General features: G+C 46.4%; 1 protein-coding gene across 6 annotated transcripts in view; it reads left to right on the top strand.

Moving 5' to 3' along the window:
- Positions 1-2,545: 2,545 nt before the first annotated feature.
- The window catches only part of epb41a (erythrocyte membrane protein band 4.1a), a 128,943-nt gene continuing 104,713 nt past the window's right edge, over positions 2,546-26,775 (top strand). For 5 of the 6 annotated variants that reach the window (XM_029732792.1, XM_029732786.1, XM_029732789.1 and 2 more), the window contains exon 1: positions 2,547-2,712. In XM_029732792.1, coding sequence (XP_029588652.1) covers positions 2,652-2,712 — 61 coding nt within the window. In that variant the 5' untranslated portion in view covers positions 2,547-2,651. Of the gene's footprint in view, positions 2,713-26,775 lie in introns of all 6 variants that reach the window. The other variant, XM_029732790.1, reaches the window with a different exon arrangement.

Below are 26,775 nucleotides of genomic sequence, written 5' to 3'. Positions count from 1 at the left end.
AGAGATTTACAATGTTATCAAAATGTCATGCCAGGGTAAGCCTACCGAGAGGAGAGAGAGAGAGAGGGGGAGAGAGAGGGAGATGGGTAGAGAGAGAGAAATAGGGAGAGGGAGCTGGGGGGTGTGGAGAGAGAGAGAGAGAGGGAGTTGGGGAGTTAGAAATAGGGAGAGGGAGATGTAGAGGGAGAGGGAGATGAGAGAGAGAGGGAGCTGGGGAGAGGGGAGAGAGAGAGAGAGAAATAGGGAGAGAGAGATGGGATGGAGAGAGAGGGAGATGGGGGAGAGAGAAATAGGGAGATGGGGAGTTAGAAATAGAGAGAGGGAGATGGAGCTGGGAGAGGGGGAGAGGGAAATGGGGAGAGAGAGAAATAGGGAGAGGGAGATGGGGAGTTAGAAATAGAGGGAGATGAAGATGGGGGAGAGAGAGAGAGAAATAGGGAGAAGCGGAGAGAGTGAGAGAGAGGGGGAGAGGGAGATGGAGAGAGAAAGAGGGAGATGGAGAGAGAGAGAAAGAGGGAGATGGGGGAGAGAGAGAGAGAGAGAGAGAGAGAAAGATGGGGGAGAGAGGGCGAGATGGGGGGAGAGAGAGAGAAATAGGGAGACGGAGATGGGGGAGAGAGAGAAATAGGGAGATGGAGATGGGGGAGAGAAATAGGGAGATGGAGATGGGGGAGAGAAATAGGGAGATGGAGAGGGAGATGGGGGGAGAGAGAGAGGGGGAGAGAGAGAGAAATAGGGAGATGGAGAGGGAGATGGGGGGAGAGAGAGAGGGGGAGAGAGAGAGAAATAGGGAGATGGAGAGGGAGATGGGGGGAGAGAGAGAGGGGGAGAGAGAGAGAGAAATAGGGAGAGGGAGATTGGGGTAGAGAGAGAGAGACAGAGAGAGAGGGGGAAATGGGGGAGAGAGAGAAATAGGGAGAGGGAGATTGGGGTAGAGAGAGAGAAATAGGGAGAAGCGGAGAGAGTGAGAGAGAGGGGGAGAGGGAGATGGAGAGAGAGCGGGGGAGATGGGGAGAGAGAGAAAGAGGGAGATGGAGAGGGAGAGCGAGATGGGGAGAGAGAGAGAAATGGGGAGAGGGAGATGGGGGAGAGAGAGAAATAGGGAGAGGGAGACGAAGAGAGAGGGGGATAGGGAGATGGGGAGAGAGAAATAGGGAGAGGGAGATGGAGAGCGATATCTCCCTCTCCCCTTATTCTCACACCCTCATGGAAACATCACACACATCATGGCCTATTCTTCATTATTAACAGCTGCAGAGGACTTTTAGACGGTGACTCTGATGGCACCCTATTTCCTATAATATAGTGCTCAACTTTTGACCCGAGCCCCATGGGTCAAAGTAGAGCACTATATAGGAAAAAAGGTGCCATTTGGTACATATTCTTTGTGAAATAAAGGGAACTAAGTGAGGAAGGAACTGCTGAGACGGGAGAAGAGACAGTAAGAAAATTTGCCCACTGACATGAAACATGAGCCACCTGTCCTTAACCTAATAGGAATTAGATTCCATTCCCGAGCACATTAAATATTGAACACTGGGCTCTGTGTGCCCGATAAGAACAAGGCAGCATCTTAAATAGCACGCTATTCCCTAGATCGTGCTCTACTTTTGACCAGAGCCTATGGGGCCCTGTTCAAAAGTAGTGCACTATGTAGGAAATAGGGTGCTCTTTGGGACATAGTTCCAAGTGAAAGTATTTATAGAGGAGCCGGAGCAGGCAGCTCATTTTCAGCACCCTGATGAATCAAGTTTAAAGTTAGCTTCACTAATGAGTTAGGACTTCTGACTCCTTCTGTGGTTCAGAGCAGGACTACCTCATTAAGACCACAGATCTTCATTCTTTTCTTGTAATCCCTCTCAGCGTAGTATTTGGATAGTCAACGACGGCTTCCTCCCAAATGGCATCCTATTCCCTTTATAGGAACAGGGTGGCATTTGGAGACACCATTCAGCCTTCTTTGAAGACACCATTCGGTTGGATTAAAACAGCGATGATGAAGGCAAAAATACATACAAAAAAAGAAGAGAGATTCTGCATGGCAGTTTAAGTTCTTTGTATCGTCTCTCTTGTGGTATTCCAGTAGGGTATATAAAGAATTTATAGGGGCTAGCTTCAGCATGCTTTTTAAGGATGATTCGTTAAGTCAGTATAGATGGATACTCTGTACTCTTAAGGATGATTCGTTAAGTCAGTATAGATGGGTATTCTTTACTGCTGTTGTTGAACATGTTCCACTAGATAGAGTCATAAGGTTTACAGGAAGTCATCATAATTAAACACATGGTGAGATATTCCTGCTGGATTGTACATTATACTGTGAAACATTCATGTAGCCTGGTCCCAGATCTGTTTGTGCTCTCATGTCAACTCCTGTTTGCCTTGACAAGTAGTGGCATGATGTCACAAACAGCCTGGTACCCAGGCTAATATCATTGTATTATGAGTTAGAATTTACTGAGCACATATTTTTCTCTCCCTCTCTCACACCGCCTGGACATATGTGCCTTCTCTTCCCTCTCTCTCACCGCCTGGACATATGTGCCTTCTCTTCCCTCTCTCTCACCGCCTGGACATATGTGCCTTCTCTTCCTCTCTCACACCGCCTGGACATATGTGCCTTCTCTTCCTCTCTCACACCGCCTGGACATATGTGCCCTGCACGGCCCCCATGCCTGTCGACCTCCTCGGAAACTGTATCTCTGATATGTGGTGAGTGTTTCATTTTTACTATATCTGAGAGGAAAGCTCAGCAGAAACTGCTGTTTTCTTGTTGTTAGGTCATGCTACGATGCACATCATGTGTTTGATCAGTGTGTGTGCGTTTTGTGTGTGTGTGTGTGTGTGTGTGTGTCTTACTCAGCTATACAGTTTGGATATTGTTCCTACACTGAACAAAACATGTCAAGTGTTGGTCCCATGTTTCATGAGCTGAAATAAAATATCTCAGAAATGTTCCATACTCACATAAGATTATTTTTTGCATATTTTGTGCACAAATTTGTTTACAACCCTGTTAGTGAGCATTTCTCCTTTGCCAAGATAATCCATCTGACAGGTGTGGCATATCAAGAAGCTGATTAAACAGCATGATCATTATACAGGTGCACCTTGTGCTGGGGACAATAAAAAGCCATTCTAAAATGTGCAGTTTTGTCACAAAACACAATGCCACAGATGTCTAAAGTTTTGAGGGAGCGTGCAATTGGCATGTTGACTGCAGGAAGGTCCACCAGAGCTGTTGTCAGAGAATGTAATGTTCTTTTCTCTACCATAAGCCGCCTCCAACCGTGTATAGCGTTGTGTGGGCGAACGGTTTGCAGATGTCAACTTTGTGAACAGAGCGCCCCATGGTGGCGTTCAGGTTATGGTGAGGGCAGGCATAAGCTATGAACAATGAACACAATTGCATTTTATTGATGGAAATTTGAATGCACACAAATACCTTGAAGAGATCCTGAGGCCCATTTTTAATGGTATCTATGACCAACAGATGCATATCGGTATTTCCAGTCATGTGAAATCCATAGATTAGGGCCTAATGACTTTATTTAAATTGACTGATTTCCTCGTATGAACTGTAACTCAGTAAAATCAATGAAATTGTTACAACTCTTCCAACAAACGTTCCAGAACGTTGCGATTCGAAACATTTGCAGTGGTTTTAGTGAAGGTAGTTGATGCAAACTAGCCACTTGCAAAATGCACTCATTAAGAATAACCTCTGTGATCTCCGTCTTGCTAGCTACTATTTAGTATTTTATTCAAGCGGATAAGGTTGTGACGTACAGATACTATTTAGTATTTTATTCAAGCGGATAAGGTTGTGACGTACAGATGTCTGATCTTAACTTCATCACTCTTTTGTCACAGAGAATTTTCCTGCTGCATCAGGAAATTGAAATGAGCCTCGTGAGTCCTTGGAAAAGAGCAGTTCTCTTTATCTCCATGCGGGGGCAGTCGAGTCACTGGGATCAGGGCTTGCTGTCAAAATAATGTCCTCGCTCGCTGAAACGCTCGCTGAAACGCTAGACCTATGTCCTATTACTGCAACATTCAAATGTATTTAAAAAAAAATCTGAAATGCAGCCATACACATCAACAACCGTTGTTTTATATAGTTTTATATAGCTGTAGGTAGATATTGGTCTTCACTAGGCTACAGCATACACGTGTGAAGTGTATCCTAAGGTCAACATTTTGTTCAATCATGGCCTGGGTGGTCTAGTGCAGGGTTTCTGAAACTCGGTCCTGGAGTCCATGTTTTGGTTTTTGTCCTAGCACTACAAAGCTGATTCAAATAACTAACTCCTAATAAAGCTTTGATTATTTTAATCAGTTGTGTAGTGCTAGGGGGAAAAAAACTAATCTGGACCCAAGGGCGGCCCCAGGACCAAGTTTGGGAAACCCTGGTCTAGCGGTTAGGACTGTTAACTTCAGCGTCCACATATGGTCCTACCGTGTCAGCGTGGGTTAGATTCCTGCCCACGCCCTTTTGGCATGAATAACTCAATCCCCCCAATTGACTAGATTTATTTACACATTTCATACATGGACAGTCCAGGGATATTTCACCCCCAAACTTGATAAGAAATTACCCTATCAGACACTTTCAGATAACATAAATAGGAAACCAATAAAATAACAGTAGGCTACACCAACATGAATTTCCATTCATACAAAGTGTTGGGTAAATTGCCATAGTAGATATGCCGTGGTAAACAATTAAATACTTTATTTCTATTGTACAGAATGCTTGTCAAAATGTGATAAATCGCCCTTAGTCTGTTCAAAAAGGACTGTTGTTCCGATGACAATGCCAGCCAGAGGGCGATCATGTCTTGAAAGACTTTGTTTGCAAGCTAACACCGACCTCATCTTTCAGGGAGTGGTAATGAGGTAATGAAGGTAATGAAGGTGATGGGGTGATGAGGTAATGAGGTGTTGAGGTGACCAATAATAGTTGTAATTGAGATCAGCTGTATGGGTGAATTTTAGAGCGTACTGATCCCTGCTGTAGGCTACCCGTTAGCCTAGCAATTGTCACATAATGAAAGGTGTGAAAATTGATAATAGGCTACTGTTTGTGTTTCCCTGGCTGAGTTGACGAGCTGATTTGGGCCATCAGTTGATTGTCAGATGTAGGCCTACTGTAGAACAATAAACATTCCTCCAGTGTGAATGCTCGTCCACAAAATAAAAAATATAGTTTCTGGTCTTTGGTGTGGATTGTGTGGCTTTAGTATTTCATTTCGTAAAGCTGTCAAGATGTTTATGCATTTGAGCCAATCAAAAGACAATTTCGTTGAGCTGAGGCACTTTTCTTTGTGTAAATGATCAGACTATTTGTTTTATTTCTTGAAAACAAGGAATTAATGCATCAAAAATAGACGTTAATCTATGAGTCAAAGGGCAGTGGGCCGGATTCGATCCCATGCCGATGCTGGCTTGTGCGCCGGGGTCAGGGGTCAGTGGCTGTACTTTATTCTGTCTTGTTTGCCTTCAACATATAATAAAACAATTTATCTAAAACAACCGATTTTTCCTAACGAAAAATAAATCGATCCCTACAAATGTGTCCATTTATTATAATCCACATAAGAATTCACACGAGATGAGCCTACATCAGGTACAACAGTAGTGCATTGTATATACAAACACCGCTTCCAGCTGCCCCCTGGTGGTGATTCTAAATATTTCATCAGATATTGAACTCTCGCTGCAGGATTATTTTTCTCCTGAGACGAAAGGGGTCAATCAACACACTGGACTGTAAGGGGTTGAGACTGGCACCATGAAGGGGACAGACGGAGGGGCACTGGGGCCATGGCTGGGTGGGCAGGGCACACTCTGCCGTAGACGTGGTGACTGGCACTAAAGATCTGTGTAGTGTGGGGAAAAAGAGGTTCAGTTCAGTGTGTCTTTGGGCTGAGGTGACTGTGACAACGTTTTGTTGGATGGTTTCATGCCTGCATGATCATATTGACCAGTGAATAACCAGTAAATGAGAATGACATTTTTTAAGTTTACATAGAGGTTAAAATGTATTGGTTTTGCATAATTCCCTTTCTGCAGCATCTCTATGCTGCTTGTTTTTTAGTAGGCAGCAGAGAGAGCTTCAGTCTGCTTGTTTTTTTAGTAGGCAGCAGAGAGAGCCTCAGTCTGCTTGTTATTTTAGTAGGCAGCAGAGAGAGCCTCAGTCTGCTTGTTTTTTAGTAGGCAGCAGAGAGAGCCTCAGTGTCTGCTTGTTCTTTTAGTAGGCAGCAGAGAGAGCCTCAGTCTGCTTGTTATTTTAGTAGGCAGCAGAGAGAGCCTCAGTCTGCTTGTTATTTTAGTAGGCAGCAGAGAGAGCCTCAGTCTGCTTGTTATTTTAGTAGGCAGCAGAGAGAGCCTCAGTCTGCTTGTTTTTTAGTAGGCAGCAGAGAGAGCCTCAGTCTGCTTGTTATTTTAGTAGGCAGCAGAGAGAGCCTCAGTCTGCTTGTTATTTTAGTAGGCAGCAGAGAGAGCCTCAGTCTGCTTGTTCTTTTAGTAGGCAGCAGAGAGAGCCTCAGTCTGCTTGTTTTTTAGTAGGCAGCAGAGAAACTCAGTCTGCTTGTAATTTTAGTAGGCAGCAGAGAGAGCCTCAGTGTCTGCTTGTTTTTTAGTAGGCAGCAGAGAGAGCCTCAGTCTGCTTGTTCTTTTAGTAGGCAGCAGAGAGCCTCAGAGTCTGCTTGTTTTTTAGTCCTGTGATGAAAGGGGTCAAATTAAGATCTGATGTCTGTAGGAAGCACTTAGTTCCTCTTTGCCAAAATAGTCCATCTTTGAAACCAGACCTTAGTCACTGTTGCCTAGGTTCAGTCTCACAAACCCACCTCCAGGGGCCCACACATGTAGCCTGGTCCCAGATCTATTTGTGCTGTCTTGCCAACTCCTGTGGTCATTGTCATGTCAAACATGTATAGCAGTTGGCCAGATGGAAAAAACTGATCTGGGACCAGGCTAGCAACTCATGTCTGCTGGAGAATATTACAATAACTGTATGTCTCAGTTGGTAGAGTCATGGCGATTTCCCGGACCACCCATATGCAAAATGAATGCATGCATGACTGTAAGACGCTCTGGATAAAAGTGTCTGCTTAATGGCATACAGTACATTATTATATTATTATGACAGACAGACAGGCTGGGCCCAGACAGTCAGTAGCCTGGGGTTCACCATCTCACTGCCTTAGCTCTCCTGTCTCCTGCCTCCTGCCTCCTGCCTCCTGCCTCCTGCCTCCTGTCTCCTGCCTTTTGTTCAGAGCTGGAGCAGGACAGCATCACATCAAGCCCCTCAGAGATGATGTGTCAGATGATGTGTAGATCAAACAAGGAACATACTGTATTTTGACAGTTGGCACAACTGTAAATAGAGTAGCATATACAGCTGCAGAATGTGATTGGACTTTAGTAGAAAATATGCTATATTTAGGAGACGTCTTTTAAGAATGGAACTTAACTTATCAGTAATTGTGATTTAATTGTTGCCTTTAGTGCCTTCAGAGAGACTGACAGAGGGAATTTGAGCAAATGAATATGATTGAGATGAGCTTGTTGTTGTTAGTGAAGTGATATGTTTTTAAATGGACTACACTGCAGGATGTAGGTTAGGCTGAATGAAATGAAAGATTATCCAGACACTGAGCTATTCACTTTGCTAGGTCTGGAGTGCAGACTAGTCAGTAGACATATTGGTGCTTTCAGAAAGATTAAACTGAGAGTGTTAGAAGTATATGCAAAGTTTTCTATAAGGTCTGACTCAGTGTGACATTTCAATGGCCTGCAGTGCCTTCGGAAAAGTATTCAGACCCCTTGACTTTTTCCCCCCCAAAAATGACGTTATAGTCTTGTTCTAAAATTTATAAAATTGTATTTTTTCCTCATCAATCTACACACAATACCCCATAATGACAAAGCAAAAACAGATTTACATAAATATTCAGACCCTTTACTCAGTACTTTGTTGAAGCACCTTTGGCAGCTATTACAGCCTTGAGTCTTCTTGGGTATGACGCTACAAGCTTGGCACACCTGTATTTGGGGAGTTTCTCCCATTCTTCTCTGCAGATCCTCTCAAGCTCTGTCAGGTTGGATGGGGAGCGTTGCTGCTTTGCTATTTTCAGGTCTCTCCAGAGATGCTCAATCGGGTTCAAGTCCGGGCTCTGGCTGGGCCACTCAAGGACATTCAGAGACTTGTCCCAAAGCCACTCTTGCGTTGTCTTGGCTGTGTGCTTAGGGTCGTTGTCCTGTTGGAAGGTGAACCTTCGGCCCCAGTCTGAGGTTCTGAGCGCTCTGGAGCAGGTTTTCATCAAGTACTATACTTCGTTCATCTTTCCCTCGATCCTGACTAGACTCCCAGTCCCTGCCGCTGAAAAACATCCCCAGAGCACGATGCTGCCACCACCATGCTTCACTGTAGAGATGGTGCCAGGTTTCCTCTAGACGTGATGCTTGGCATTCAGGCCAAAGAGTTCAATCTTGGTTTCATCAGACCAGAGAATCTTGTTTCTCATGGTCTGAGAGTCTTTAGGTGCATTTTGGCAATCTCCAAGCGGGCTGTCATGTGTCTTTTAGTGAGGAGTGGCTTGTGTCTGGTCACTCTACCATAAAGGCCTGATTGTTGGAGTGCTGCAGAGATGGTTGTCCTTCTGGAATATTCTCCCATCTTCACAGAGGAACTTTAGAGCTCTGTCAGAGTGACCATCATGTTCTTGGTCACCTCCCTGACCAAGGCCCTTCTCCCCCGATTGCTCAGTTTGGCTCTAGGAAGAGTTTTGGTGGTTCCAAACTTCCTCCATTTAAGAATGATGGATGCCACTGTGTTCCTGGAGACGTTCAATGCTGCAGACATTTTTTATAAGAGTACATGGCCATTTAAGGCTGGACCAGTAGTCCGACCAGTAGTCAGACAAGGAAGAGGTGCAGTAGTCAGACCAGTAGTCAGACAAGGAGGAGGTACAGTAGTCAGACCAGTAGTCAGACCAGGAGGAGGTACAGTAGTCAGACCAGTAGTCAGACCAGTAGTGTGGAGTCCTAGTAGGAAGTGGTGATGTACTGTAAGAGGGCATTAGACATTTCTGGGTCTGTCACGTGACATAACAGCAGCAGGGGACACCTATAAAAATAGAATCTCCACCAGGTAAAGACAAAACACTGGCCCTACCAGTGCTCCATGTGCCACTAGAGATCCTGGTTAGAGTCCGGTCGCAGCCGGCCACGACCGGGAGAGCCATGAGGCGGCGCACAATTGGCCTAGCGTCATCCGGGTTAGGGGAGGGATGTCCTTGTCCCATCGCGCTCTAGCGACTTCTGTGGCGGGCCGGGCGCAATGCATGCTGACACGGTTGCCAGGTGTACGGTGTTTCCTCCGACACATTGGTGCGGTTGGCTTCCGGGTTAAGTGGGCATTGTGTCAAGAAGCAGTACATCACCACTTCCTACTAGGACTCCACACTACTGGTCTGACTACTGGTCTGACTACTGTACCTCCTCCTGGTCTGACTACTGGTCTGACTACTGTACCTCCTCCTTGTCTGACTACTGGTCTGACTACTGCACCTCTTCCTTGTCTGACTACTGGTCGGACTACTGGTCCGGCCTTAAATGGCCATGTACTCTTGGTTGGGTCGTGTTTCGGAGGACGCACGACTCTCGACAAATTCTCTCTATATTTTACATTCAAAATAGCTTTCAGGAACAGCTATACGATAACTTCAAAATGACAATATGCTCTCAGTCAATTTACCTAGTAAAATAACATTACTGCATGGGAATATACAGTATGGTAAATGATTCACCCAACAAAGGGAGCAGCAGAGAGCCAGCCAGGGAAAATGAACAGGTGGTCGAGAGAGAGAGAAAGAGAAGACTTTTTGTCTTTCTTTACTGAAACATTCTCATTTCATTTAAACCCCCCCCCCCCCCCCTAAAAATAAAACCCCAAAATATATCCTGTACTGCATACATGTACCATACTCACCTTTCCATCTACCACATGATACAAACCAACATCACAATACCCAAAACAATACCCACTCCTACAACCGTATATCCAACACATCTCCCCCAGCTATACAGACAGCCCCCCCAACACACCATATCTCCTGAAACACCTTCCTCAGCTATACAGACAGCCCCCCCAACACACCATATCTCCTGAAAGATCTCCCCCAGCTATACAGACAGCCCCCACGACACACCATATCTCCTGAAACACCTTCCTCAGCTATACAGACAGCCCCCCCAACACACCATATCTCCTGAAACATCTCCCCCAGCTATACAGACAGCCCCCCCAACACACCATATCTCCTGAAACACCTTCCTCAGCTATACAGACAGCCCCCCCAACACACCATATCTCCTGAAACATCTCCCCCAGCTATACAGACAGCCCCCCAACACACCATTTCTCCTGAAACATCTCCACACTTTTTATCATTCTATAGAAGTCAAACTCCACCCTAAGGCGCGCAGAGACCATCCCATTAAACACTAGTAAAGGGTCTGTTATCCCTCCACCTTTGACCCTGTTCCTCCTTGTTAGACAAATAGACAACTTCGCCTGAACAAACAGAAAATTAAACAAAACACATTTGGCCTTCTCCTTACTCGAATACCTGTACCCCATTATAAACATCCCAACAGTAAAAACCTCCCCCAACCTCTCACACAGACATTCCAACAGATACATTAATGGAATTAACCTGGTGTACACAGACATTCCAACAGAGACATTAGTGACATTAACCTGGTGCCCACAGAAAACACATGAATCACACTTTCTTTCATTTTACAGAAAGGACGCCCCTGCCCGATTCCCGGTTCAACCCGTGCCAACCAGCTGTTAGTGGCCAGGGCTCCATGAAGAACCCTCCACTGGAGGTCTCCTGACCTCTTTGGTACTGGGGGTTTGTAGAGCCCCTCCATCTAAAACCCACCATAATCTCTGCCCCACATACCCCCTGCCACTGATGTGCCTCCACTCCTGTTAGGCTCCTAATGTTCCTCACCTTAACGCAGAGGTTGGTGGCCCCCTCTCCTTTGGCCACTCAAACATCCCCCTTACCGGCTCAGACAGTGCCTCCTGGACCTCCTCCAGGAATCTCTCCAGCAGCCTAAGAGACGTTATTCCTGTTTGTTGTGCCAAGACTTCCGGGGTTTTCCACCCCTCCTCTCCCAGCAGTCTCAGGTCACCCAGCCTTTGTAAACCCCCTGCCATCAGTTGCCTCTGCAGGGTGGCCGACTGAACTGATCTCAAAGGGATGGCTGGGTTGTGGAAGATAGGCTCCTCCCACAGGCCAGGCTCCACACCCCCTTCTCGTGTGGGCCTTAGCAGCTGCCAGGCCCTCAGCATTGCAGAGTAAAATTCTGAGAGACCTGCTGTACTCAGCCTCTCCAGCTTCATGAGGAACAGCTGCCGATCCAACCCTAATCCGCCAGCTCTCCTCAGCAGTGTGCATGCTGGTTCCCTCCAGCCAACATCAGTATGGTACAGCAGTCTCTGCACCGCCTTTAGCCGGAAGGCAGCCATCTTGCTGTCCAGTTCCACCAGGCCCCGTCCTCCTTCGTGGACGGTCATGTACAACACTGCCGCCCTCAGCCAGTGATGGCCCGACCAGAAGAAGTCCACCAGCTTGCGTTGCAGGTCTGCGAGCAGACCGGCGGGGGGGGGTTGAGGAAAGCCAGTTTATGCCACAGGGAAGATGCCACCAGGTTGTTAATTATCAGCACCCTCCCTCTAAATGACACTTGGGACAGGAGCCACCTCCACCTGGCCAGTCTTGACACCATTGCCTGTGACAGCCCCTCCCAGTTCTTCCTGACCCACCTCTCCGAGCCCAGGTACACCCCCAACACTTTAAGCCCTTCACAATCCCACTGCAAACCCCCTGGAAGCAGAGGAGGAGCCCTATCCCCCCATGCCCCACATAACAGAGCTTTGCTCTTGCCCCAGTTTACCTTAGCTATTGAAGCTCCCTCGTACACCTTCAGACTGGTCTCTAGTGCCTGCATATCCTGACCATCCCTGACCATCACAGAAACATCATCTGCATATGCTGACACTTCTATTCCTGTCACCTCTTCTTCCATGCCTGTCCAGCACACTCCCTGCAGTCTCCTGCGTAGCAGTCCTAAAAAAGGCTCAACGTCTCACCCAGACTGGCCTACTGAGCCCCCCTCCCACCTTAACCATTGTCGTCTTAACCATTGTCGTCTTTGGCTATGCCGGATTAAGTGATATGACATGCTATTCTATAAAATCCTTTCTCTGTAAATAATATTACCTGATTGAGCTAATCATGTAAATGTAATTAACTAGAAAGTTGGGGCACCACGAAAGAGTGTTTATAGATATGTTATCTTCTGAATAAATTCTGAAAGACCTAGTAATATTTTACATCAATAGCAGTCAATATTAATCGTCACCTTATTTCAGTCTCATCTGAAAGTTGTAAATTCTTGGTTATCTTCACGAACCCTGGCTAACAAGTTGAATCCGCAATACAAAATTGGGTTTAATTATTTATTTACTAAATACCTAACTAATCACACAGAATTACATATACACAGAATGCAAATTATGTCATACAGAAAACGTCCCTGGTGGACAGAACCTGTATGATGGCTTGTTACACAAAGAGAGGGGGTTGGGCTTGAATGAAAGAGCGGGAAGACTGAGGAACAAAGAGAGAACTCTGCTATCGTAAATACAGTATCTTATGCATTCTAAATTACCGCCCATAAATATTTACTCTGAGCTGCGCTTCGGTAGGTTGGTTGTAGATGCTGGCCGTGTTGGCCAATAGAGATTTTCCTGTCCTCGGAAGAATGTCTCTGGTGGTAAATTGGATACGTTGTAGTATCTTCGTTGTGTGTTAGACTGGATACGTCGTCCGTCCTTTCCTAGCCCAACGTTTACAGCTGCTGTTGCTAACTCAATGGCTAACAGGTCTCACTTCTTTAGTGAATAAGAGTTCAAAGTTCATACCATTCACAACCAAAGCTCACGCTGAGGTTGGCTTAGTTCTATAGTTGACATGTTAGTCCTTTTTAACGTATGGACCGTCGTCCTATCGTCCTCGGAACAGGAGGTTACATTTTAGTCAAGGGCTTATATAGTGGAGGGGAAAAGGGTGTGTTTCATAGTGTATAACCCATGTCTCTTCACAGGGGCGGGCCACTGATTGAGCAGGGCTCTAACCTTATGAAAACCCAATTCTCTCATTTGGAAGCTAAAATTACATTTAATCTTATCACTAATAGTTTCATATTCAAACATTTAATTTGCACAGCAATTCCATGTGAATCTGATAACTAGAATGTGTGGACTTTCCCAGATACAGTTTATGTCGTCCTGTCATCAGTCATAATGTCTCAGATGACAACCGAACAGACATCATATACATTAAGTACCAACGCATATTTTCAACTGGTTCTATTACCGAAATATGGTTCCTTTCACCCCACTTGTGTGATGTTCCCAGACTCTCTATATTTAACAAAGGCTATTGAAGAGTCCTTCAGTAGAGTCAGAGAGAGAGGGAAGGGAGAAAGGTATTTATGGGGGGTTCATAAACCTTACCCACAGGCCAACGTCATGACACCATACATGACGCCCCAGCATACAACAGCTTCACACAGGTCAAAAAGCTCTTCCCAAACCCAAACACAGACATCACATTAAACAGATACTCATGGTCCACTCTATCAAAAGCCTTCTCTTGATTTAAAGAGACCAGTCCAAAGTTCACATTAGAACCTCTCGACAAGTCCAACATGTCCTTAATTAAGAACAAGTTGTCGGTGATTGAGCGTCCCGGTACACAATATGTTTGGTCCTTATGTACTATCGAGTCCAAATGGGACTTCAGTCTGTTAGAGAGGACCTTGGCAAATATATTGTAGTCCGCACAGAGCAATGCCACAGGCCTCCAGTTCTTAAGTTCACACAAGTCCCCTTTTTTGGGCAGGAGAGTCAGAGCCGCCGGACGGCAGCTCATCGGCAACTCTCCTACCCCGACGCATTCACGCAACATGCAAAAGAAGTCCTGTCCAATTATTCCCCAGAATTTTTTATAAAACTCCACTGGGAGTCCATCGACCCCCGGTGCACGACCGGGGGACATCTGGGTTATGGCCTCTGGGACAACAGAGGAATGTCCATTTCATCCCTCTGTGCCAGAGAGAGCTTTGGGAGTCCTGCGAACAAGACCTGAGCACACATAGGATCACACACTTCTGCCCTATACAATTCAGTATAAAACTCCACAGTCCGCTCCCGCATCTCACCCACCACAGAGGTCACCCGCCCATCAGACAGCCGTAGACAATGCATACCCTTGACTTCACTGCTCTGTCTTTCCAAACCAAAGAAGAAGGAGCTGGGAGCATCCATCTCCTTGAGCATGGAGAACCTATCTCTTACAAGTGCTCCCTTTGCTTTAACCTGGAAAAAAACTGCCCAGGTCCCTACGTAATTCAGCTAAATTAGCCTGGAGGCCTACATTGCCTTGCCCCACCATCTCTACCTCCATCTCACTAATACAACGCTCTAGTTCCCCCAATACTCTCCTAGCCTCTGAGGATGAGAGAGCTGTGTACTGTTGACAGGAAAGCCGAATTTGGACTTTCCCCACATCCCACCATTGACTCAGAGACTCATACTCCTCTCTTCGCTGCCCCCACCTTTCCCAAAAGGTATGGAAACCTGAGCAAAAAGTGGCATCTTGTAAGATTTTTACATTGAACTTCCAATAGGATGCCTACCGGGGCCCTGGTGAAATAGACAGCTGAGCCATGGTTATGTGATGATCCGAAAATCCCACCGGGAGAATGGTAGCGCCCAACAGCCTATTGCTCCGATTCCTAGACATGTAAAACCGATCAAGTCGGGCTGCACTCACCCTAGCCCCAAAACCTTCTCCCATGTGTACTGTCTTGTGTTTGGATGTTTAGTTCTCCAAACATCCACTAGGTCGAACTGATTAATGATGTCCCTTAACACTCCCACTGACACTGAATGAGGCTCTTCCCCATTTCTGTCTTTTGTAAAATCCATTGTACAGTTCCAGTCCCCTCCAACCACCAGCGTCTCCTCAGGCGCTACCTGTGAGAGTTCCTCTCTAAGACTCCCAAATAGAACCCCTCTTTCTCTCCCTGTATTAGGCGCATACACATTAATAAAGACAAAATCCATGTTGTTCATTTCTGCTTTAACAACAAGCAGCCTAACCCTACACCCCTCCTTTGAGGAGCACATTTTTACAGAGACCCAGTGCAAAAAAACACACTTGTCCCTTTACAGACAGACCCCGTGCAAAAATACACACTTGCCCCCTTTCCACCAGAACCCCCAATCGACTTCATTCAACACATCACTGTCTCCTGCAGAAACAACACCTGTACTTTTTTTTTGTTTTACATATTCACCCAACGCACTCCTCTTTTTTCCCCTTGGTCTCATTCAGGAACCTTGTCAGTTCTCTCAACGTGTACTTAGACCCCTCTGCTTGACTGGCTGTCAGCTCCGGGCCAATTGAAGAGGAGTCTGAAAACTCCTCATCCTCTTCCTCAGACTTTCCTCCTCATCTCCCTCCCTGACCACCTGCCCTTCCTCTCTGGTCAGGGCATCTCCCACAGCAACAGGCAAAGTTTCCATGGTGCCTTTGACCATACCCTTTTTCCTTTTCCGCTTGACACCCTCCTCCTCCCCCATAGTCTCTTACACTTCCCCACTATACTCTCCACACCAACTAGCATAACCTGACTAGACCCAGCATCATCTACACCACCCTCCATAGCATGACTAGGCCCAGCATCATCTACACCACCCTCCATAGCATGACTAGGCCCAGCATCATCTACACCACCCTCCATAGCATGACTAGGCCCAGCCTCATCTACACCACCCTCCATAGCATGACTAGGCCCAGCATCATCTACACCACCCTCCATAGCATGACTAGGCCCAGCATCATCTACACCACCCTCCATAGCATGACTAGGCCCAGCATCATCTACACCACCCTCCATAGCATGACTAGGCCCAGCATCATCTACACCACCCTCCATAGCATGACTAGGCCCAGCCTCATCTACACCACCATCTATAACCTGACTAGACCCAGCATCATCTACACCACCCTCCATACCATGACTAGGCCCAGCATCATCTACACCACTCTCCATACCATGACTAGGCCCAGCATCATCTACACCACCCTCCATACCATGACTAGGCCCAGCATCATCTACACCACTCTCCATAGCATGGCTAGGCCCAGCCTCAGCTACACCACCCTCCATAGCATGACTAGGCCCAGCCTCAGCTACCCCACCATCTCTAGCCTGACTAGGCCCAGCCTCAGCTACCCCACCATCTCTAGCCTGACTAGACCCAGCCTCCGCTACCCCACCATCTCTAGCCTGACTAGACCCAGCCTCAGCTACACCACCATCTCTAGCCTGACTAGACCCAGCCTCCTCTACCCCACCATCTATAGCCTGACTAGACCCAGCCTCAGCTACACCACCATCTCTAGCCTGACTAGGCCCAGCCTCAGCTACACCACCATCTCTAGCCTGACTAGGCCCAGCCTCATCTACACCACCATCCCTGGCATGACTAGGCCCAGCCTCTGCTGTCTGCATCTCATTACCCCCTGCACTTTGACCTCGATTTCCCCCACTGGCGCTTGTACCCTCACCTTGTCTACGGCCTTTATGTGGGCACGCAAAGCTCTTATGCCCCAAATCCCCACACTCAAAACACCGTAGACTATCTGTGCTGGCAATCCCTGCATAGAGCCCCTCCCCATGCCTCACTTTAAAATGCACATTTAGCTGTTGCTCATTGTTATTCGGATAGGATTAAATGCATAGAAATACAATGATTAGAACAGGTGGTCCCCATTCAAGTCAATGATATGTTTGTTCTATTCATTCTATTTCTATGCATTATATCCTATCCGATAGACAAAGTCCAGATAACTTTGGAAAAACTGGGCACTGGGAACCTTTATAATCCTAAAATCATCTTTCAGACCATGTCTCTGGGACGATGACACTTTTTTACACTTGCTATTACAGAGGAATGGTTTGGGGGGGTCATGAAGATATGCTGGGTTATGTTCTCTGGCATATTTTTACTGGTGAAATGAAGCCTTATTGCGCAGACAGACCGACACAGAGGAGGTAAAAGCAGAGCGCATTTAGGAACAACAAATTAAATCTTTCCGGCATTATAGTTTATTTAGCGATGCATTCAGAGGAAGGCCCTGAAAATTGTCAAAGACTCCAGCCAACCAAGTCATAGACTGTTCTCTCTGCTACCACACGACAAGTCTGGAACCAATGGGACCCTGAACAGCTTCTACCCCCAAGCCATAAAACTGATATATAGTTAGTTCAATAGCTACCCGGACTATCTGCATTGACCCTTTTTGCACTCTTTTGACTCATCACATACACTGCTGTTACTGTCTATTATCTATCCTGTTGTCTAGTCACTTTACCCCTACCTACAGTATACTGCTGTTACTGTCTATTATCTATCCTTTACCCCTACCTACAGTATACTGCTGTTACTGTCTATTATCTATCCTTTACCCCTACCTACAGTATACTGCTGTTACTGTCTATTATCTATCCTTTACCCCTACCTACAGTATACTGCTGTTACTGTCTATTATCTATCCTTTACCCCTACCTACAGTATACTGCTGTTACTGTCTATTATCTATCCTTTACCCCTACCTACAGTATACTGCTGTTACTGTCTATTATCTATCCTTTACCCCTACCTACAGTATAATGCTGTTACTGTCTATTATCTATCCTTTACCCCTACCTACAGTATACTGTTGTTACTGTCTATTATCTATCCTTTACCCCTACCTACAGTATACTGCTGTTACTGTCTATTATCTATCCTTTACCCCTACCTACAGTATACTGCTGTTACTGTCTATTATCTATCCTTTACCCCTACCTACAGTATACTGCTGTTACTGTCTATTATCTATCCTGTTGCCTAGTCACTTTACCCCTACCTACAGTATACTGCTGTTACTGTTTATTATCTATCCTGTTGCCTAGTCACTTTACCCCTACCTACATGTATATATCTACCTCAATTACCTTGTACCCCTGCACATCAACTCTGTACTGGTACCCCGTGTATATAGTCAAGTTATCATTACTCATTGTGTATTTATTCCTCATGTTATAATTTTCTATTATTTTTAAAACATTTCTCTCTACACCTGTTGTTTATGAAGCATGTGACAAATAAAACTAGATTTAGAAAACACACACACACACACACACACACACCCAAACAATTTCTGCAGTCATGCCTATCAGCATGAGGATACAAAAGAGCAGAAATAAATTGAGGTTTGAGTTTAGAAAGCACATTATATAAAGTACATCATAATCTGACCTTGTGTATCCTCTTTTATTTTGTTGTTATATTAGGAGGTTATCTAAGGGTATTTTCCAGTCACGCTTGTTTTAAGTGGGTAGTTGGAACACCAGATAAAACAGTAGCCGCTGCAATGTCTAATCTGGTGCGCAAAAAGACAAGTGAAAGTTGTGGGAATATAAAAGTGTTCCAGTTTACGCACGCACGGTTACACGTACCGCCCTTCAAGTATGTTAACATCCTATTTCACCTGTATCTGTATCACCACCTTCAAAACGTCTCTACAATGTTGTCTAGACAAAAGGCCTAAAGACTGTTATGAAGCTTTGTCATAGCTTGATAATTGTGTAGTTTAGTAATTACCGAGGTTAGCTAGCCAGCTATTGCCGTCCCCCGCGACGCCATTTTTCCTAACCCAGCCAACTAGTAACACTGTAGAAACTAAAATACATTACAAAGGAACGTCTTGATTAGTGTTATGTTAGCTAGCTACAAAGTTGCTTTTGTATCATGACAAGGTGTAGTACTGAAACTATCGAGGTCACCTAGCCAGCTACACGGTCAAACAAAGTCTACAACGCAGCCACTGCTAGCTAGCCTACTCCACCAGCCAGCAGTACTGTATCATTTTCGTCATTTCAGTCAATAGATTTTCTGCAACGTAAGCTTAACTTTCTGAACATTCGAGACGTGTAGTCCACTTGTCATTCCAATCTCCTTTGCATTAGCGTAGCCTCTTCTGTAGCTTGTCAACTATGTGTCTGTCGATCCCGGTTCTCTCCACTCTGCACAGGCCATACAAACGCTTCACACCGCGTGGCCGCTGCCACTCTAACCTGGTGGTCCCAGCGCGCACGACCCACGTGGAGTTCCAGGTCTCCGGCAGCCTCTGGAACTGCCGGTCTGCGGCCAACAAGGCTGAGTTCATCTCAGCCTATGCTACCCTCCAGTCCCTAGACTTCCTGGCGCTGACGGAAACATGGATCACCACAGATAACACTGCTACTCCTACTGCTCTCTCCTCGTCTGGCCACGTGTTCTCGCATACCCCTAGAGCATCGAGCCAGCGGGGTGGTGGCACTGGAATCCTCATCTCTCCCAAGTGGACATTCTCTCTTTCTCCCCTGACCCATCTGTCTATCTCCTCATTTGAATTCCATGCTGTCACAGTTACCAGCCCTTTCAAGCTTAACATCCTCATCATTTATCGCCCTCCAGGTTCCCTTGGAGAGTTCATCAATGAGCTTGACGCCTTGATAAGTTCCTTCCCTGAGGATGGCTCACCTCTCACAGTTCTGGGTGACTTTAACCTCCCCACGTCTACCTTCGACTCATTCCTCTCTGCCTCCTTCTTTCCACTCCTCTCCTCTTTTGACCTCACCCTCTCACCTTCCCCCCCTACTCACAAGGCAGGCAATACGCTTGACCTCATCTTTACTAGATGCTGTTCTTCCACTAATCTCATTGCAACTCCTCTCCAAGTCTCCGACCACTACCTTGTATCCTTTTCCCTCTCGCTCTCATCAAAAACTTCTCACTCTGCCCCTACTCGGATGGTATTGCGCCGTCCCAACCTTCGCTCTCTCTCTCCTGCTACTCTCTCCTCTTCCATCCTATCATCTCTTCCCTCTGCTCAAACCTTCTCCAACCTATCTCCTGATTTTGCCTCCTCAACCCTCCTCTCCTCCCTCTCTGCATCCTTTGATTTTCTCTGTCCCCTATCCTCCAGGCCGGCTCGGTCCTCCCCTCCTGCTCCGTGGCTCGACGACTCACTGCGAGCTCACAGAACAGGGCTCCGGGCAGCCGAGCGGAAATGGAGGAAAACTCGCCTCCCTGCGGACCTCGCATCCTTTCACTCCCTCCTCTCTACATTTTCCTCTTCTGTCTCTGCTGCTAAAGCCACTTTCTACCACTCTAAATTCCAAGCATCTGCCTCTAACCCTAGGAAGCTTTTTGCTACCTTCTCCTCCCTCCTGAATCCTCCTCCCCCTCCCCCCCCCCTCCTCCCTCACTGCGGATGACTTCGTCAACCATTTTGAAAAGAAGGTTGACGACATCCGATCCTCGTTTGCTAAGTCAAGCGACACCGCTGGTCCTGCTCACACTGCCCTACCCTGTGCTTTGACCTCTTTCTCCCCTCTCTCTCCAGATGAAATCTCGCGTCTTGTGACGGCCGGCCGCCCAACAACCTGCCCACTTGACCCTATCCCCTCCTCTCTTCTCCAGACCATTTCCGGAGACCTTCTCCCCTACCTCACCTCGCTCATCAACTCATCCTTGACCGCTGGCTACGTCCCTTCCGTCTTCAAGAGAGCGAGAGTTGCACCCCTTCTGAAAAAACCTACACTCGATCCCTCCGATGTCAACAACTACAGACCAGTATCCCTTCTTTCTTTTCTCTCCAAAACTCTTGAACGTGCCGTCCTTGGCCAGCTCTCCTGCTATCTCTCTCAGAACGACCTTCTTGATCCTAATCAGTCAGGTTTCAAGACTGGGCATTCAACTGAGACTGCTCTTCTCTGTGTCACGGAGGCTCTCCGCACTGCTAAAGCTAACTCTCTCTCCTCTGCTCTCATCCTTCTAGACCTATCTGCTGCCTTTGATACTGTGAACCATCAGATCCTCCTCTCCACCCTCTCCGAGCTGGGCATCTCCGGCGCGGCCCACGCTTGGATTGCGTCCTACCTGACAGGTCGCTCCTACCAGGTGGCGTGGCGAGAAGCTGTCTCCGCACCACGTGCTCTCACCACTGGTGTCCCCCAGGGCTCTGTTCTAGGCCCTCTCCTATTCTCGCTATACACCAAGTCACTTGGCTCTGTCATATCCTCACACGGTCTCTCCTATCATTGCTACGCAGACGACACACAATTAATCTTCTCCTTTCCCCCTTCTGACAACCAGGTGGCGAATCGCATCTCTGCATGTCTGGCAGACATATCAGTGTGGATGACGGATCACCACCTCAAGCTGAACCTCGGCAAGACGGAGCTGCTCTTCCTCCCGGGGAAGGACTGCCCGTTCCATGATCTCGCCATCACGGTTGACAACTCCCTTGTGTCCTCCTCCCAGAGTGCTAAGAACCTTGGCGTGATCCTGGACAACACCCTGTCGTTCTCCACTAACATCAAGGCGGTGACCCGATCCTGTAGGTTCATGCTCTACAACATTCGCAGAGTACGACCCTGCCTCACACAGGAAGCGGCGCAGGTCCTAATCCAGGCACTTGTCATCTCCCGTCTGGATTACTGCAACTCGCTGTTGGCTGGGCTCCCTGCCTGTGCCATCAAACCCCTACAACTCATCCAGAACGCCGCAGCCCGTCTGGTGTTCAACCTTCCCAAGTTCTCTCACGTCACCCCGCTCCTCCGCTCTCTCCACTGGCTTCCAGTTGAAGCTCGCATCCGCTACAAGACCATGGTGCTTGCCTACGGAGCTGTGAGGGGAACGGCACCTCCGTACCTTCAGACTCTGATCAGGCCCTACACCCAAACAAGGGCACTGCGTTCATCCACCTCTGGCCTGCTCGCCTCCCTACCCCTGAGGAAGCACAGTTCCCGCTCAGCCCAGTCAAAACTGTTCGCCGCTCTGGCACCCCAATGGTGGAACAATCTCCCTCACGATGCCAGGACAGCGGAGTCAATCACCACCTTCCGGAGACACCTGAAACCCCACCTCTTTAAGGAATACCTGGGATAGGATAAAGTAATCCTTCTAACCCCCCCCCCTTTAAAGGATTTAGCTGCACTATTGTAAAGTGTTTGTTCTACTGGATATTATAGGTGAATGCACCAATTTGTAAGTCGCTCTGGATAAGAGCGTCTGCTAAATGACTTAAATGTAAAATGTAATGAAGGAAAGATACAGAAAAGACTTACCAGGGTTGTGGAGTACTTCACTGTGCTTACAGAAGAGTGGGAGGGGAGACAGGAGGGGAAGGGAGGAGAGGAGAAGAGAGTCAGAAAATGGGGGGGGAGGAGGAGGAGAGGAGGAGAGGAGAGGAAGAGGAGGAGGAGAGGAGGAGAGATGGAGGAGAGGAGAGGAGAGGGGAGGGGAAGAGGAGAGGGGAAGAGGAGAGGGGAAGAGGAAGAGGAGGGGGAGAGGGGAAGAGGAGAGAGGGGAAGAGGAGGGGAAGAGGAGAGAGGAGGAGGGGAAAGGAGAAGAGGAGAGACAGGAGGTGAGTCAGAAGAAGAGACAGACTAATTAGTAGAGCCTGAAGGGTTGCACTGATCTCCTCCATCCTCAACACCTACTATTAAAACACTGCTGATTAGTATGAGGTTGGGATACCGTAGAGGTGATTGATTGCACACCAGTTCAAAAGTCATTTTGCTTTGTTTTGTGTCACGTCAGCACAACCCTGAGTTGTCCGTTCCTTTGTTCATATTCCGGTGCCCATTCTCAGATGGTGTACGATGATGAGACCGTAGTGTTGAAAGAGTGAGAGAAAGTGGAATTCAGATTTATTTAGAAGGTGTGATGCTTGTTAGTGACAGTTCTTCCACCACTTATCACAGGTTTTAAGGAGGCTACTATTCACAGACACTACAGGAAATACAGTGGGTACATGATGCTTATAACAGTAGATACGGCTGTAATATTATTGTTGTAAAGGGGTTTATAACCAGCATGTCAGAATATATTGTCCATTTGGTTAGAACCATATTTGTCTTCTGCCTTTCACAACACCCTAAGATGTACACCCTCATGCCCTCACATTGGTAGGGTGGGTATTGTATTGTCAGGGTGGTAGGGTGGGTATTGTATTGTCAGGGTGGTAGGGTGGGTATTGTATGGTCAGGGTGGTAGGGTGGGTATTGTCAGGGTGGTAGGGTGGGTATTGTATTGTCAGGGTGGTAGGGTGGGTATTGTATTGTCAGGGTGGTAGGGTGGGTATTGTATGGTCAGGGTGGTAGGGTGGGTATTGTATGGTCAGGGTGGTAGGGTGGGTAGTGTATTGTATTGTCAGGGTGGTAGGGTGGGTATTGTATTGTATGGTCAGGGTGGTAGGGTGGGTATTGTATTGTATTGTCAGGGTGGTAGGGTGGGTATTGTATTGTCAGGGTGGTAGGGTGGGTATTGTATTGTATTGTATTGTCAGGGTGGTAGGGTGGGTATTGTATTGTCAGGGTGGTAGGGTGGGTATTGTCAGGGTGGTAGGGTGGGTATTGTATTGTCAGGGTGGTAGGGTGGGTATTGTATTGTATTGTCAGGGTGGTAGGGTGGGTATTGTATTGTCAGGGTGGTAGGGTGGGTATTGTATTGTATTGTCAGGGTGGTAGGGTGGGTATTGTATTGTCAGGGTGGTAGGGTGGGTATTGTCAGGGTGGTAGGGTGGGTATTGTATTGTCAGGGTGGTAGGGTGGGTATTGTATTGTCAGGGTGGTAGGGTGGGTATTGTATTGTCAGGGTGGTAGGGTGGGTATTGTATTGGTGATAATATTGGAAGACCACATGCTCAGCTGGAGGTGACAATCACAGATGTCAATGGAGGTGGGAGGGAAAAGGGGATGGAGGGAGAGAAGAGGGGAGATGAGGGGGGAGGGATGAATGGGGAGGAGCGAGGTTGGGAGAGGATGTGGGAGGGAGAGGAGTGGGGAATGTTCTGGAAGAGCGGTGGTGACACGAGGGTAGGGCGGGAGGAGATCCATTGTGTGTGTGTGTGTGTGTGAGGTGTGTGTTTATGTGTGTGTGTGTGTGTGAGGTTCCTCCCTTCTTCTCCCCCTGCTCCCGTCTACTCTCTGGGGATGCCGTCTGGTTGGTGCTGTCATTTCACATCACCAGACGGTCTGGCCCACGTGCACCTGCTCCTTACATTAGAGACAGAGGGGAGGGGCAGGGCCAATGGGGAGGGTGTGACATCATGAAACTAATGAAAAAAAAACTAATGGGTGCCAAGAATACGGTTAAGTTGCCCCTGTATGCTGATCTTGGGTCAGTGTCGCATTTCCCCCCACTAATGTTTAAGGTTAGAATTGGCGGTGGGGGGTTGGTTGGAGAAGCTGATTCTAGATCTGTACCTAGGGTAAACTTCACTCCGAAAGCGTGTTTTGGAGTCTATGCTTTGTGAGATTTCCATCCTATATTACAGTAGCTGTGACCCTGAGTTAGCACAGCAGAGCTGAATGAGGACGGCTGAGCACGCAGAAACTGATCCATAGTAGCCTGGTAACCATTGTGTTTGGGACTGTCTATCCCCCCCAGAGTACTTGGCTCAAAGTGGCTTAGATATGCCAATTACAACCGCACTGTGCCCTCAGAGACCGAATCCAGACCCACCCGCCCCCCAACTGTGTGCAAATCTCTGTGGAATTTATCTCTTGTGTTTTTATTTCTAACAGTTTGTAGCAGTGGCATAGGCAGAAGGCAGGGCCAGCAAACATTTAGGTGGGCCAAAATTTGGGCACTCAAATCATCATAGAATTATTATAAAACGATCATAAAATTATCATTAAAACAAAGTCTACCCTACTGTAATCGATCTCACACAACAAACCAAATAACATGTGATTTTCACATTACAGAGCAAATAGTTTTGTAGGCCTACGTAAATCCATGACTTGCATTTAACATGGACTCACATGGACCGACACCATCATCATCATCATCATTATTATTATTATTAATTTAACCTTTATTTAACCTTTTATTTAACCTTTATTTAACCTTTATTTAACCCTTTTTAACCGTTATTTAACCTTTATTTAACCTCCTATTTAACCTTTATTTAACCTTTATTTAACCTTTATTTAACTAGGCAAGTCAGTTAAGAACAAATTCTTATTTACAATGACGGCCTACACCGGCCAAATCCGGACGACGCTGAGCCAATTGTGCGCTGCCCTATGGGACTCCCAATCACCTAATAAACCATAGGCCTATAGATTATGAGACTAGGACATACTGCCCTGATATAACAGTAATAATCACAATAGGCTTGGCAACCTCTCGCTGTCTCGGTGACCAGGAGATAGTAGGCTAGGCTAGGCGACCAGGAGATAGAATGCTAAGCTAAGCTAGGCTAGGCTGCCACAAATGTAAACATTTAACACTAGGAGAGCGGAGAGCTTCATATTGACTCAAGACAAATGTACTTTTTAAATAAGTTTATTTAACACACTATCATTGTTAGAATCTTAATATCACAAACATAATTTGTGTTATAAGCAGTTTTAAGAGGACATGTCCGTTTTTCCCCCTGCCCTTCAGGCCTGTGCAGCTGTTGATAGCCCATCTAAACTACACCTAAACTATATCGAAACTCATTTCACACATAATAATGGAGTTAGCCTAAAGACAAGATTAAATTGACAAAATAGTCTGATGGGTGAGAATATTATAAATTGTTACATTTTATATGAATAATCTGATGAACAGCACAGCTTGGAATTGACACAGGCAGGGAAACAAAAAGTGACTTTTGCAAATTCTCTTACGGAGTCACAAGCAGGTAAGATGTTTTGATGTCTATATTGTATCAGAAAGAGCAGATTCTGCAGTTTCCAAATCACCTATCCTTGTCAAACAACTCTCATGCGTTCCCCACGTGCACTCACAACACAGTAATACATTTAAATTCCAAATATTTAATTCTGTTCTTTTGAAATGCATTTTCTTAAATTCATGAATTCATTCCGTAAGACCTGCCCTTAACAAATGAATAATGAATTATCTTTGTGATGGTGTTTATTTAGTGTTTTTTCCTTTGTACATATAACTGTAACATGAACTAATGAAAATGCTATTGTGTTCTTTGAAATACATTTTCTTTCATATTCTAATGTTACCTTCACAAACACAGCCAAATGATAATTCTTCCAATGGCATATATGAAATGTATTTATTAGACTGTTAGAATGTCGACTTTCCAAAGACACATCATTGGCCTGAAGTGGGGTCCAACGTGGCCAGGCGTGTCTAGTATTAGTCACTGGCACGGAGGCCATTCAAAGTAGATCAGATTTACATTAGGTTACACGCTGCATCAAAGGAAACGTAAATTATAGCCTGACAGTATGATAATACACATAATAACAGGCCATAGCTTACATAGACTAGAACAACGGTCTAAGAATAACCCATATTAATATATGTAGCCTTAGAAATAAGGTTAATGAAATCAATAACTTGCTAACATCGGATAACATTCATATACTGGCCATCTCTGAAGCTCACTTAGATAATTACTTTGATGATACAGCAGTAGCGATAGAGGGCTACACTCTTAGAAAAAAAGGTGCTATCTGGAACCTAAAAGGGTTCTTCGGCTGTCCCCATAGGAGAACACTTTGAAGAACCCTTTTTGGTTCCAGGTAGAACCCTTTTGGGTTCCA

The sequence above is a fragment of the Salmo trutta genome, chromosome 34 (genome assembly GCF_901001165.1).
Source record: "Salmo trutta chromosome 34, fSalTru1.1, whole genome shotgun sequence".
Lineage (NCBI taxonomy): Eukaryota > Metazoa > Chordata > Actinopteri > Salmoniformes > Salmonidae > Salmo > Salmo trutta.
The sequence above is the reverse complement of the archived record's forward strand: the minus strand, read 5'-3'. Positions and strand labels throughout refer to the sequence as shown.